This window comes from Ixodes scapularis, unplaced genomic scaffold (assembly GCF_016920785.2).
Source record: "Ixodes scapularis isolate PalLabHiFi unplaced genomic scaffold, ASM1692078v2 PGA_scaffold5__190_contigs__length_132052651, whole genome shotgun sequence".
Lineage (NCBI taxonomy): Eukaryota > Metazoa > Arthropoda > Arachnida > Ixodida > Ixodidae > Ixodes > Ixodes scapularis.
In genome coordinates this window covers 28,944,679-28,957,552 of record NW_024609880.1, presented here as the reverse complement: position 1 = coordinate 28,957,552, position 12,874 = coordinate 28,944,679, and the positions used below count along the sequence as shown (strand labels likewise).

At 43.7% G+C, this 12,874-nt stretch overlaps 1 protein-coding gene across 1 annotated transcript in view; it reads right to left on the bottom strand.

Moving 5' to 3' along the window:
- The window catches only part of LOC120843257, a 91,061-nt gene that overhangs the window by 56,875 nt on the left and 21,312 nt on the right, over positions 1–12,874 (bottom strand). Inside the window, exons 2-3 of the mRNA XM_040214553.1 lie at positions 3,780–3,952; positions 3,625–3,707 (exon numbers count right to left, since the gene is read on the bottom strand). Of these exons, the coding sequence (XP_040070487.1) occupies positions 3,625–3,707; positions 3,780–3,952 (256 nt within the window). The remainder of the gene's footprint in view (positions 1–3,624; positions 3,708–3,779; positions 3,953–12,874) is intronic.

Sequence of the window (12,874 nt, the reverse complement as noted above, 5' to 3'; positions counted from 1 at the left end):
TGCCAAGGCAGGGGCCGTCTTTGAGGCTCTCGATTGAATTTCGCGACCCATTTTTTTATCGTGCTGTAAGATTAGACATCTCGTGACTACGCCGCCAGCTTGTCTTTATGAATACCTACCGGAGTTAGGCCTTTACGAGTCAAATATCCACTGACCGAAAGTGCCTTCACATTCTTCGTTTTATTTCGAATGCGAGGATTGCCACCTGTTGGCGGTCACCACAGGAAAACCGTATTGTGCGCTTGTGCCATCGCGATAATAAAGTTTCCTGTCTATGCTCGCAGTCCTCTTGTGTCAGCCCAATGACTTTTAGGACTCCCCTGGTGTTAAACATCTGTAGCACGTATTAATACACATTTCCGGCCGCGAGCTCGCCGTGATAAAAATGTGGTATTCACTAACCGAAGTGTTTGGATCGGAGGCTCAGAACAAGCCGCCACTTATCTTCAGAGATGAACTGCAATCGTGATGTTGTGCAATCCACATTACAGAAGGATTGTGGAAGCTTATCGTAAGCTCGCACAGAGCAGAAACGAACTCAACTATGGCCGCAAGTGAAGATTTAAGAGTCCACGGCCTCTCGATATCTCTTCGACGAATTGCGTCGACCCACACTTCCCTGAATTTCGAGTATTTGGGGAACATACAAAAACGCACGCAACCCGCAGCACAGCAAGACGTGCTCGGCATTGCACAACGGTTCCAGTCCCTTGGGCTCTTTGCACTTAGGCAACACGACAGGATTGAGCGAGCAGGGAGTCAATAATCTTTCTGCGCTATCGCTGGGGAGCACTTACAAAAGACGGTTGCTAAAACTTAACATAACAAGCAGAAATTGTCCTCTAAGGCGGCTGAAGACGAAGCAGAAAAACACGGCGAAAGAAGTGTCCGTATAGACCTTTTTTTGCATAACCTCATACCAGCGCATAACCGACATACCCCCGTCCCGGTGAATTTTCGGATAGCCCACTGACGCAGAATATGCAACCGCTAAGGGTATAGGAAAAGAGGCTTAAAAAAAGTGAAAGCCGTTTACAACTCCCTGTAACGCCGAATTGGAGCGCAGCTCTTGAGGAGGAGGAGTGAAGGGTACTGAGGGGAGGGTAGACCCCTCCTCCTTCTCCTCCTCCTCCCCTCATTCTTTAATATGCTCCGGGGGGGGGGGTCACGTGACCTCGGGGGGGGGGGGTGTCACGTGACTTCGGGGAGGGGGTCACGTGACCTCGGGGAGGCGTGACCTGGGGGTCACGTGACCTTGGGTGTCACATGGGGGTCACCTCAAGGTCACGGCACCCCCGTGACCCCCAAGTGACCTTGGGGGTCACGTGACCTCAGAGGGGTCACGTGACCTCGGAAGGGTCACGTGACCTGGGGTTCACGTGGGGGTCACCTTGGGGTCACGTGACCTTGAGATGACCTTGGGAGGGGTCACGTGACCTTGGGGAGGAGACCACGTGACCTCAGAGGGGTCACGTGACCTCGGAGGGGTCACGTGACCTCGGAGGGGTCACGTGACTTGGGGGTCACGTGATCTTGGGGGTCACGTGACCTTCAAAGGGTCACGTGGGGTCATCTTGGAGTCACGTGACCTTGAGATGACCTTGGGATGGGTCACGTGACCTCAGAGGGGTCACGTGACTTGGGGTTCACGTGACCTTGGGGGTCACGTGACCTTCAAAGGGTCACGTGGGGTCCTTGGAGTCACGTGACCTTGAGATGACCTTGGGATGGGTCACGTGACCTTGGGGGTCACGTGGGGTCACGTGACCTTGAGATGACCTTGGGAGGGATCACGTGACCTGGAGGGGTCACGTGACCTTGGGATGACCTTGGTTACGCCGACGCCGACGCCGACGCCGCTCAAGCCGGGAACGGGTCCCTAAGAGCTGCGCTCTAAAACGGACGTCGTGTGTGAGTTAGTTCAGAGTGTTGCCCCCCCCCCCCCCTCACTTTTTTTTCTGTTACAATTCCCGAAATCTACGGTTGCCTGCCTATTACTGCGTCGTAATTGTGTGCACAAAATTGGTTGATAAGAATAAGAGCAACCGCGGAAAATGTGCGCTGAGCACAAGAAGTATCAGCGCGAGTGTGGCTGCAATGTTGTTGAGCTTCACACGTTCCACAAGGATCCTTATTTATGATGTCTGTCGATCGCGAGCGTGAATCGCGAGGGCTTTGTATCAGACTCATTGTCACGTTTATGCTGACGACTACTTTGTCTACGGCAAGGAAACTGATTCCAACCCGGCGTAGGTGCTACAATTAAGTTGTCACATTAAAATATGATATTGCTTGATGGAATGCGGAGGGTATGAAATGTTTACGTGCCATTACTCAGGGTGCGGCTATTAAACGCCGAGAGAATACCTGTATAGACTACATTAAACTGCTAATATATACCTTTGTTACGGAAACTCAATTAAAGCACCCCACCGTCGTCGTCCTCGTTCTTTCGAGGCGGCATGATCATGGTCCGTCATTAGCCTCCCTCGATTTAACCGGCCAAGTTCCGGCCAAGCTATTGTAGCCAAGTCCAGCCAATTTCGCCCCATACGTGTAGATATGCCAGATTGAAGTTTAGAATAATACTTGAACACGAAGAACGAAAGGACATGAGACGACTAACAGCTGACTGCCAACGATGTTTTAGTGTAAACTTCTTCCCTGCGCGTTGGCATCTTCATTCATAGACCAAAGTAGAGCACATTAAAACTGGGAGTATGTGGTTCCAGAGAATGACTAAGAGTCTGTGGGTCCAGTCAGCTGTTTGTCCTCTCATGTCCTTTCTTTCTTAGTGTTCAAGTATTATTCTAAAGTTCGAGCTGATATATTTACAAGTATGTACCAACAATTATAATGCAATTAAATGCAAAGGTGCAAGCGAGCTGGACAAGAATGACGAAAATAATACCTGGAGAAGGGGAGCAAGAGGGACAAAGGACAAACACAAATCTCCAAACGTAGCTAGGTGACTGGTGCGCAACCGAACAAATCCGTCTGGTCCGGGTATCGAATCCGGGACCTCCCCTCCACCTGTAATGGAGAGGTCCCGGGTTCGATACCCGGATGAGGCGCAATTTTTCGGTTGCGCACCAGTCACCTAGCTAAGTTTGGAGATTTGTGTTTGTCCTTTGTCCCTCTTGCTCCCCTTATCCAGGGATTGTGTTCGCCATGTACCAACAAGCTCAACTTTTAACCGTTATTCCCCTCATACCCAAACCGTTACCTACCCGAGATAGCTGTGCTGCCGGAACAATCCGATATTTCAAGCTTTAAGCCGCTAGACGGTGTCGTCGGCGCTGAAATTCTCAAGATGGCGGCGCTCTTAAAAACGGGTCTATAAACGTAACTTCCTCGAGTACAGGCATGACGTCGAACACAAGGTTGCTTGACAAAGAGATAAACCGCTGAATGCCCGCTGAGAAGCTGGTGATCGAATTATTAATGTTGGTTTTAAAGTGGATCGCGGCTTTTCCCTAGTATAATATTTGGGCAATTCTAATATTTAGTCTCCGTGAAACAATATCAGAAATATATTTTGGTTCGACTGTTGACCGGATACTAAAGATGCATATATCTGCGAACCCATCCGCATGCTTAAAAAATAAACCTTTTGATTCATACCATTTTTGGATGATTCCAGAATCTCAAAACTTAGTTCTTTTCCAGTTTCCGCTGTAAACCTGAGCGGTATTGTGTCAACATGCCTAAAAGTTAAACATTATGCGTTTAGAAACAGGTATTGGTAAGATGCAAAGAAAGACAAACATTAAGCCTACCTTTTTCCGTCGTTCGTTTTATAATAAATCCAGACTTCAGCAAAACTATTTGCTTCTTCTTCCGAATATAAAAACTGAATTGTCAAGCAGGTTGCGGGTGAGTCAGTAAATATGACGCTTTCTGCACTCGTAAACTGGAAGTTGAACATCTTCCCGTGAACTGCAGCGAGTACCTGGAAATCAAAAAATAAAAAAGTGAAACTTTTTCAAATGTTTTACTTCCCCTAAATAAGTTTTAAAACATTATTAGGTGTGATTTTTTTTTGCAAATATTTTATCAGTCGTTTTGCATCTATTCTTTGAGTATTATATATGAATAGAATAAAGTACTCAGGAACCTCTCAAAATGAAAATACATAACAAACCTTCTGCGTAAAACTGAACTCGTGATTTTCATTTAAAACTACCGTCTGTTCTTAAAATCTTCTTTCTAAGGTTTGGGTGTTTGAACCTTAGCCGATCAATTCTCTTGAAAAGGAAAAAGGAAAATGACCCTCTAGGAGTGAAAGGATGTTTAAGAATTAGTGAACAGTGAACAAACCCTTTTTAGTTTGTGAAAAAGGAATGCTTTCTCTTAAAACACGGCAGTGTCCATTGACATAACCCGACGGTAAACGGCCGTATCGCTCCAAAGATTTTTTTTATGCGAAAGCATTAACTGGGGGTCGCATGGAGCGAACCAGCGTTATCAGCTTTTGAAGCCGTGCCAAACGGCACCTAAATTCCCCTGTCCTATGGAGCGAAGCCCGTAGTCTGTAGCAGCGGGCTGATGGAAAGCTCCCATTGGCTGGCGCGCGGCATAGCTCCAAGGAACGCCACTCCACAGAGAAGCCCTCTCCAAGGCGCAGCAGTCCGGCCGCCAGTAAGAGGGAGAGGGTGACCAGGCTCTGCAGAGCGGCCGGCCGCAGAGCCCGCCCAGGCAGCCTACGCAGAGGTCGCCTGGCCGGGCTCAGCACGGCGCGCAGTTTGAAAGAATGCGCAAAGTATTCCAATGCTTTTGCATTCCTACACGTTACAAGTGACTTTGTATGTTTTTTTTTTATTTTTAGAATTACAGTTTGTCAAGAGCATACAGCTGTTAATTGTTTTAGACTTATGCTAGAGTCCATCTGATCGAACAAGGCTAGAAGCTCTCTAGTCGGACAGCACATCTCCTACAAGTGTTCTACTGAATTCCAATGGGCTAAAGCAACTATCATCAAGCACGTTTACTAAAATCAAATTTTAAAGTTCCCGATTCACATCTTTGAAGAGAACAATAGCTGCCGCTGGCAATTGAAGCCCAATTTGTGTTGCCGCTTGCAATTTTTCTTTTTTTCAATTTTAATGAAGCTACGAGCCCGGACGGAAATCTTTTGTGTGATGCTTATAGCGGTCTTTGCAAAGAAACTAGATATGCCCAGACTTAATTTTAGAAAATTGACGAAAGTTCGAAGATCCTAAGTAACAAATATCGCGGCGAAATATTGCGTCCACATTTTATAAACTGTGCTTGAAAACCGTGTTTCTCGGGGTGCCTGAAACGACTATGGTACACTGTTGACCAGGGACCCTTCTCTGGGCACTTGGCGAAAAAGTCGGCGAGAAATCTGACGGCTCTGATTGGGCCGGCGGCAAGGTCAAGCGTGGCGTTGGCCAATCACGGCTGCCAGATTCCTCTCCGACCTTTTCGCAAAGTGTCAAGATTAGGGACCCAGCTTGAGCAACAAAACGTCACAAAAACACCTGTGCAAGGTTGAGGAGTTATGGAACTTTATGTTGTGTTCCTATAACAAAAAGTAAGTTATTAAAATAGTGAAGAATTTACTAGCGTTCTAAAACTAATCCGGTGGCGCTATAACACACTCTAAAAAATCACGTGAGTCTGCTTTCCCGCACAACACTCGGAAAGCCAATCACCGCAATTTACGAAGGCAGCTCGGCGAATGATGATGCGGAAACATATGTTTAGACCAAAAAACGCAGTCTGAGTTGTGACATTAAGCAATGCAAGCATGACGTTTTGCATTGCTTTATGTCACAACTCAGACTGCGTTTTTTGGTCTAAACAGATGTTTCCGCCTCGTCATTCGCTGAGCTGCCTCTGTAAGTTGCGATGATTGGCTCTCCGAGTGTTCTGCGTGAAAGTAGACGCACAAACATTTTTTAGAGTGCACGTGGTTGCTGGTAAGTGTCATTTTCACACACATTTGAGATTTCCGTCATTCGGCAACCAAAGCAACGTTGGCTCCTGTCGTCTGCTAGTCGCTGCGCATTTTCTGTGTGCGGAAGGTTTAGTTTGTGTGTGCTCGGCGTCGTTGGCATGTGTTATGTGCGCACTCCAGCACTCGCCATGCGGACCGCGTGCCTTGTGAGACGGCGCAGCAGAAAGTACGATAGAGCTAACGACATTCGGTTTCAAAAGTTGCCGGACGATCTACGGCGAAGAGCGGCCTGGCTTCGAGTCATTGACCCCGATGGCCCGGACGACATTGGCAGGAGCCAGGGTTACGTCTGTTCCGATCACCTTCCAACAAGAGACTACGACATGATCATCGAAGTGCGGCGAAGAATCGGCCTGGACACGAAACGTGGACTTCTTGTCGAACCTCGCTGTAGAGAGCTCGCCCCGTCTTCGCCGTCCGTGTCGCCGTCGGATGGCGACTGGTCTCGTACTCACCGGAGGGGAGTGTCCACATAAGACACAAAGCCGAAGTCGGCTGCGCCCGATTAAGCTACGCTGAAGCTCGGGGAAGTTCGACCGATCGGATATCTTGCATCCGAGGAAAGTATCTGCAGTGGAAGCTTTTGACTTGTACGCGTGACATCAGGAAACAAAATTTCCCGATTGACTTTCTTGATGTGACGTAGTCGTAGAACTGAGATGGAAGGTCTCCGGGAAACCGAAATTGTCGTTTTACGCTGATAGATATATTCGAACGATAACACGAATGCGCGTGGATGACATAATAGAGGATCGGTAATCCAAATAAGCACACAGCGCAGCATGTTCGAAAAAACGTTTCACGACCCTTTTAATTAAAAATATAATTCAAATCTCCACTTTTTATTGATTTCAGCCTTCTTAATATGAGCAGTGAGCCTCCAATCCATTATTTCAGAACGATATTGGCGATAATGCATTACGTACCACAGTTTAATTTATGATGGGTAATTTGAAGAAAAAAAACTAAACTACAAAAATATTTATAACCAAATACCGACGGGATGAAGCACGGACGTCACAAAATGTAGCCGCCTTTCTCCCTCCTTACGCGAATCTATAAAAAAAAAAGGAAATAACGCAATATTTAGGACGCAAGGACATGCATTTTAAGACCTGAGATCTGTGGTGCCACCTGTAGCCCACCGTTCGATAGTCCAAAAGATGATTAGGGTGTATCCCGAACCGCAGGATCCAAGTTCCAAAATATCTTTTTGCAGACGTACACTGGAAAGGTCTTCCTAACAAAACGATCTTAAAAAGCAGCTCGATGGGTTCTGCAGGAACCGCGTTACATGGGCAGCAACTTCAAAAGCACTCTACAAAAGCTACAAACGATGTACGTACACATCATCCATCAATAAAATGAAACAACATTAAAACAATATATCAAGACATTAATACAGAAATATACGTTCAAAATATTAACCAGCCAAGATGAACTTTCAGCGTGAATTGGGCTCGACATTATAAATGCATCCGCCTCTAAAAAAAAAAAAAAAAGACAAGCTATTTAAAGTACGACAGGAGGTTGAGTTGGTAGGGTTTTGGTCATTAATTCGTGCGGTATCGAGGAACCAGACATTTTCCCGGACGATGAGTATTCACGATGCTCTCGTATTTAATTGTCTCGGAAGTCGAATACAAGAAAACTATAAAAGCTGCATATGGAAAACGAATGGAATGAAGTAGACAAAATTGTTCAATTCTTTCGATCCGAATTACTTCCCATCTAGAGAATAAACATTTTGAACGAAAACCATATGCACTATAACGCAATATATATGTTTAAGTATATTACTTTTTTTTTAGTTTGTTCTTGTAGTCGTTGCCTAGTCCAGATGACAATAGTTTAAGTGAAAGTTAGACAGGGGATAAAAATATTCATTTGATTATTTAGTTGCAAGGAGTTGCGGCAACTCAAAACTACGCCAACTACATGAGAACTTTTAATAAAATACTAAATATATAAATTTTATGACATGTGCTAAGAATATGATATCTATATCCGTTTTATTTTAATGCACTCATAAAATTTGCGTCGTTTCGATTTTTATAGAACGTGAAAAATACGCCCCTTTTTTTAGTTGTCTCATTATACTTTGTTTATATTGATGGGGTAACTATTAGTCCGTTGGCTTCTGACCCCATCACAAATATATTTAAGACCATGTTTGCCATTCTAATGTGTAACTCAGCATCGCCGCCAGAGAAGCATAGGCTTGTCGCCTGCATAAATTATCAACTTACTATGACTATCAAGATTTACATTATCATAATATAAACAATAAATAAAAAGGCACATGAATACTGTCTTGTAGAAAACCTCATACAACATTAAAACGCGAAATATTGACCGTCAATATTTACACACTACTGGCAGTCATTTAAGTAAGTGTTCAAAAGGATGAGTTTTATGCCGCGAACACAATATTTTCTCAGCTCAAGAAGCAAGGTTTTGTGACTAATGTAAGGTAGCCAAGGGTTTTGCAAAAATATACCAAGCGTTAAAAGCGATTTTTAATATTTTGTAGTAATATTTTTTTTAGATTATAAAGTCGACACCATACATTTACCTCTTTCGAATTAAAAAGGATTTTATTAATACAGAATATGTAACAAAATATCTTCAAGGCGTTTAAAAATAAATTTCCACAAGGTTTAGAAGAAAAATTTGGAGAACAGATGTAGGTCTGGGCAAGTATTCAGCATGTTTTAAGGTCCCCTACAAAAAGAAACCAAATATTTTTCTCGACTTCGTTTCAGCTTAGATCCAGACGCACCCGAGGCTACGAGGGAAGGGGACGAATCTAAAGGCAGTCTTGGGTAAGTTACTTTTAAAAGTAATTCGTTAGAGTTATAGTTACTTTCATAAAAGAATAGTGAAGTTACAGTTACATTTACCCAGACTTGCACCGTACGCATTACAAGTAATCAAATTACTTGTAATCGATTACTTTTGGAGTAATTTTGTAATCAGTTGATTACTTTTATTAGGCAGTAATTAGAAGAGTAATCTGAATACTTTTTGAAGTAATGAAATTACTTGTAACCGTTACAATTTGTCCACGGGACCCCCCCCCCCCCCCCCCCCCCGGCACATGCCCTTTTTTTATGGAATGACAAAAATAAAATTTGCTTTTTTTTTTCGAACGAAAAAAACAAAGATTTTACCGAGCTGTAGGAAACATGGTCAATCTCTTTCTATGTACAGTTTCTGTGAAATGTTCGTTTTTTTTTCGTTTTTTTTTCGAGCTGGTACTGGGAGTGGGAAGCCCCAGGGAAGCCACCGTGCGTGACAAAGGCCATTAAGGGCGAAGTTTGAGGAAGCAGAATGTAGCTTTGTGAGCCCTTCGTTCAAACTAGCCCCCTCACGCACACACACACAGAAATAAAGAAAATAAAAAAATCCTGCTTAGGGTACCTACTCGCAGCCCGTAGGAGAACCAGAACCGAAGAATGCCTAAAGCGGATGCAAAATATAACAAAGGTAGTTGAAATATTTCCCCATTTCCCCTACGTGGTTTTTGTGTCAAGCGATGTTTCGAGTTGAGAAGTGGTCGGGGCGATCTCTTCCGCTAGTGGATACTACACATAATCCGCTTCAAATCCTGGAGCTGCTGCTCTTTTGTATAACATGCGAGCTCATCCACATGTGAATAAAAAATGAACGGCGCAAACCTTGAGCGACAACCCTTGCTCAAGCTTAACAAGATCTAGAACCACCTCTGCTCCCTCCCCCCCCCCCCCCCACAGACACACATACACACACTGCGGAAGCCCAAATCATTAAACGTCTTCAAACAAATTCTATACTTGTGTCCGCATTGTGAAGGTGCAACGACCACGAAATGGGAGCAAGTTTTTCTTCCTCAATACTTGTGCAAATGTGAAACATACGTTGGAAGTAGTTCATTGTTATGAGCGCTAAAGATGTGTCTTCACACAATAAAGTAATCGGAAAAGTAACGTTTACTTCTTTAAGTAATGCCCAATTACTTTTGCCGTCGAGTTATCAAGTAATCTAATTGAATACTTTTTTAGCCAAGAGTAATAGTAATTGTAATCGACTACTTTTTTTAGTAACGTGTACAGGACTGCAGTTACCGCAATAAAATAGTAACTCGTTAGAGTTACAGTTCTTTTTAAAAGTAACGATGTTACTTCTCAGTTTTCTATAACACAACAAATTAGGAAAAGCTAAAAAGCGCCCCTCACCAAGTTTTATTGCATAAAATCAGTGTCGGAGGTAACGCGTTACTAGTAACGACGTTACTGGTAACGCGTTACATTTTTCGCTAACGCAGTAACGTACTCGTTAGTATTCTGAATGACTAACGAGTAAAGTATTTCCGTTACTTTTTTACGGTATCGGCTGTCAAATTACGTTACTCGTTACTTTTGACCAAAACTGGTGAAATACATTAGGTATTTGGGAAAAGGTCACGACGCCTGGTCTAACGTTTAGAATAGCAATCTTGTTCATAAAACTGGAGACGTTAGGGGAACTAAATTTAGGTCCCTAAGCTGAATGGAGGATCTAGCTTCTCTGTTCGAGCGGAAACTACTCTCGCTCAAGCACGCAATGCCCAGGCAATGCCGTATCTTGCTGCTAAGACTTCTGAAACTTCGATTTCCTAAAACGGTGGTTTCCATTTATCAGTACACCAATTCACCCATCCATCTCAAAATCCCGCACCAGCAAATGGCTGAACGGAACCAGCATCCGTCACAGTAAACTTAAAAGAACAGCCTTTCTGACCAAAAAAGACATCCGCTAAAATGCGACATTATCTCGCGTCTCGAAGGCGAAGCAAACCTTCGGCTACCAGCTAATTACGTTCGTCCACCTTTCTTCTTCTTTTTTTTTTATAGCGTTACTATTTACAAGGTTTGAACAAACGTCTGCGTTACAGACCGCTCCCCTCCCCTCCCTCCCCTTCCCCGTCTGCTTTCTGCACCCTGCAGAGGTGAACTGCACGGGGGGGGGGGGGGGGGGGGGGGAGGAGGGACGTTATCTGTTTAAAACAGTGGACAACTAGTGGCAAAGCGATTTGCTAATTTCTCTAGTTACAAACAAGATAACGACAACAAATAAAGCATCCTTTCTGGAAGAATCTTTCGCTTGATTAGTCTTTACTCCCCTAAGGTCGTAATAAAAATATTAAAAACAAGTTTTAAACCTGTAAAGAGTGTGCTGGTGACCGGTGTCCTGTTCCACATAGTGAAGTAAATCAGACTGTTACTAAAACCGGCGTAAAAATGAGGGGTGTTAATTGGCTGGTTGTGTTCCAGCAGTCTCCGTTCGCATGCTGCCAAACATATGTACTAAAACACAAAAGTAACGTAAAAGTAACGTTCGTTATTTTTGAAAAGTAACGGTAACGGTATATCGTTACGTTTGTAAAAGAGTAACGTAGCTCAAGAACGCGTTAATGTTTACCAAACGAACGAGTAACGCTATTTTTTACTTTGCTCCGGTACCGGGCCACAACGCTGCATAAAATTAAAAAAGTGTGCTTTTTAGTTTATATTGTAACTTAGCACCAGTTGCTTCTAGAAAGTATAAACTGAAAGTTTCCATCGTTTGATGGCGAACACGTCCTTGCCCTTGCTGAACAGGCGCTTAACTGGCGCGCTGGAAGGAATTGTACGGGGGCAGACGCGGACCCAATACTAATGCCCTATATCTTTGGTAGCACTAGCACATTGCTGGCTCGTTGACGGTTGCGCTGTATTCATAGAGTTGCTGGACATATTTCAGTTTGTACCCGGCAAGCCAGAAACAAACATCCGCGCAAACAGCAGTAAATTTTGCCTCGACTGTTTACACCACGCCGGAGTAGTAGCACACATCAATATACGAAACATGCACATTAAGTACAGGGTGATCAAGGAGAGGCCAGGCTCTTGCAATCAACCGCAGAATTCGGTTTCTTAACCTATCGCGCTACGACTTCGAGCAGCGTTGTCCACAAATAATGCATCTTTTTTTTTTTTTTTTTTTTTTTTGTAAAATTTGCAAAGAGCGAACTTACCTGAGGAAAAAGTAAAGGAAGAAAAAGGCTTAGCTCCTATGGAAACGCAGCGACGCCACCGGTCTTCAAACAACACGGCGCCGTTTCGCACGGGAGACAAGAGATGGCGCAACGAACGCCGCCAACGAACGAGCATACGGCGCTGAGAGCCGGCGTCTTTAGCAGACGATCTTTTTCAATTCAATTCAATGTTTATTTACCATTTTTTTTTTTACAATGGCGGGGGCTGGGAAAAAAAGCTGCATAGACAGCTTGACGAGTTCCCACCCCCACAAAAGTTTCAGCAGCAGCGGCAATGCGAGTTCACACACAGGGTATCCATATTAAAAAAAAAGACAAAAAGTTTTACAATTTTAGCTAATGCAGAGAAAGTGGATTTAAAAACCAAAAACAAGCAACAAAGCAAGTACAATGCAAATTCAACTCAAGTGTAACTATATCACTCACAACACAAAAAATAAGGCAGTAATTCTTTGGGTGAAAGAGTAGTTATGTCTATGTGCTTTAGGGTTTGCATATATATATATATATATATATATATATATATATATATATATATATATGGGTGGTTTCATCTCAAATCGTGCAGGCAAAAAGGGTCGAATTTTTAATTTCGATGAAAAAAATATATGTTATGGCGCCGTTTCTAAAACCGCGGTCGCCACAAACCGCAGGTTCGTCGGATTTTTTGTTCGCGACTTAGGAATTTTTAAAAAGGCCGCGGCGAAAAACTGTTTTTCACACCCGTCGTGGGTTGGATGTTTCGCTTGATCTCCCGCCGTGGATTTTCAGTCCACATTATATTATCTTTTTTAAAGCACTCTGTGGACACATTTAAAAGGCTCCAATATTAT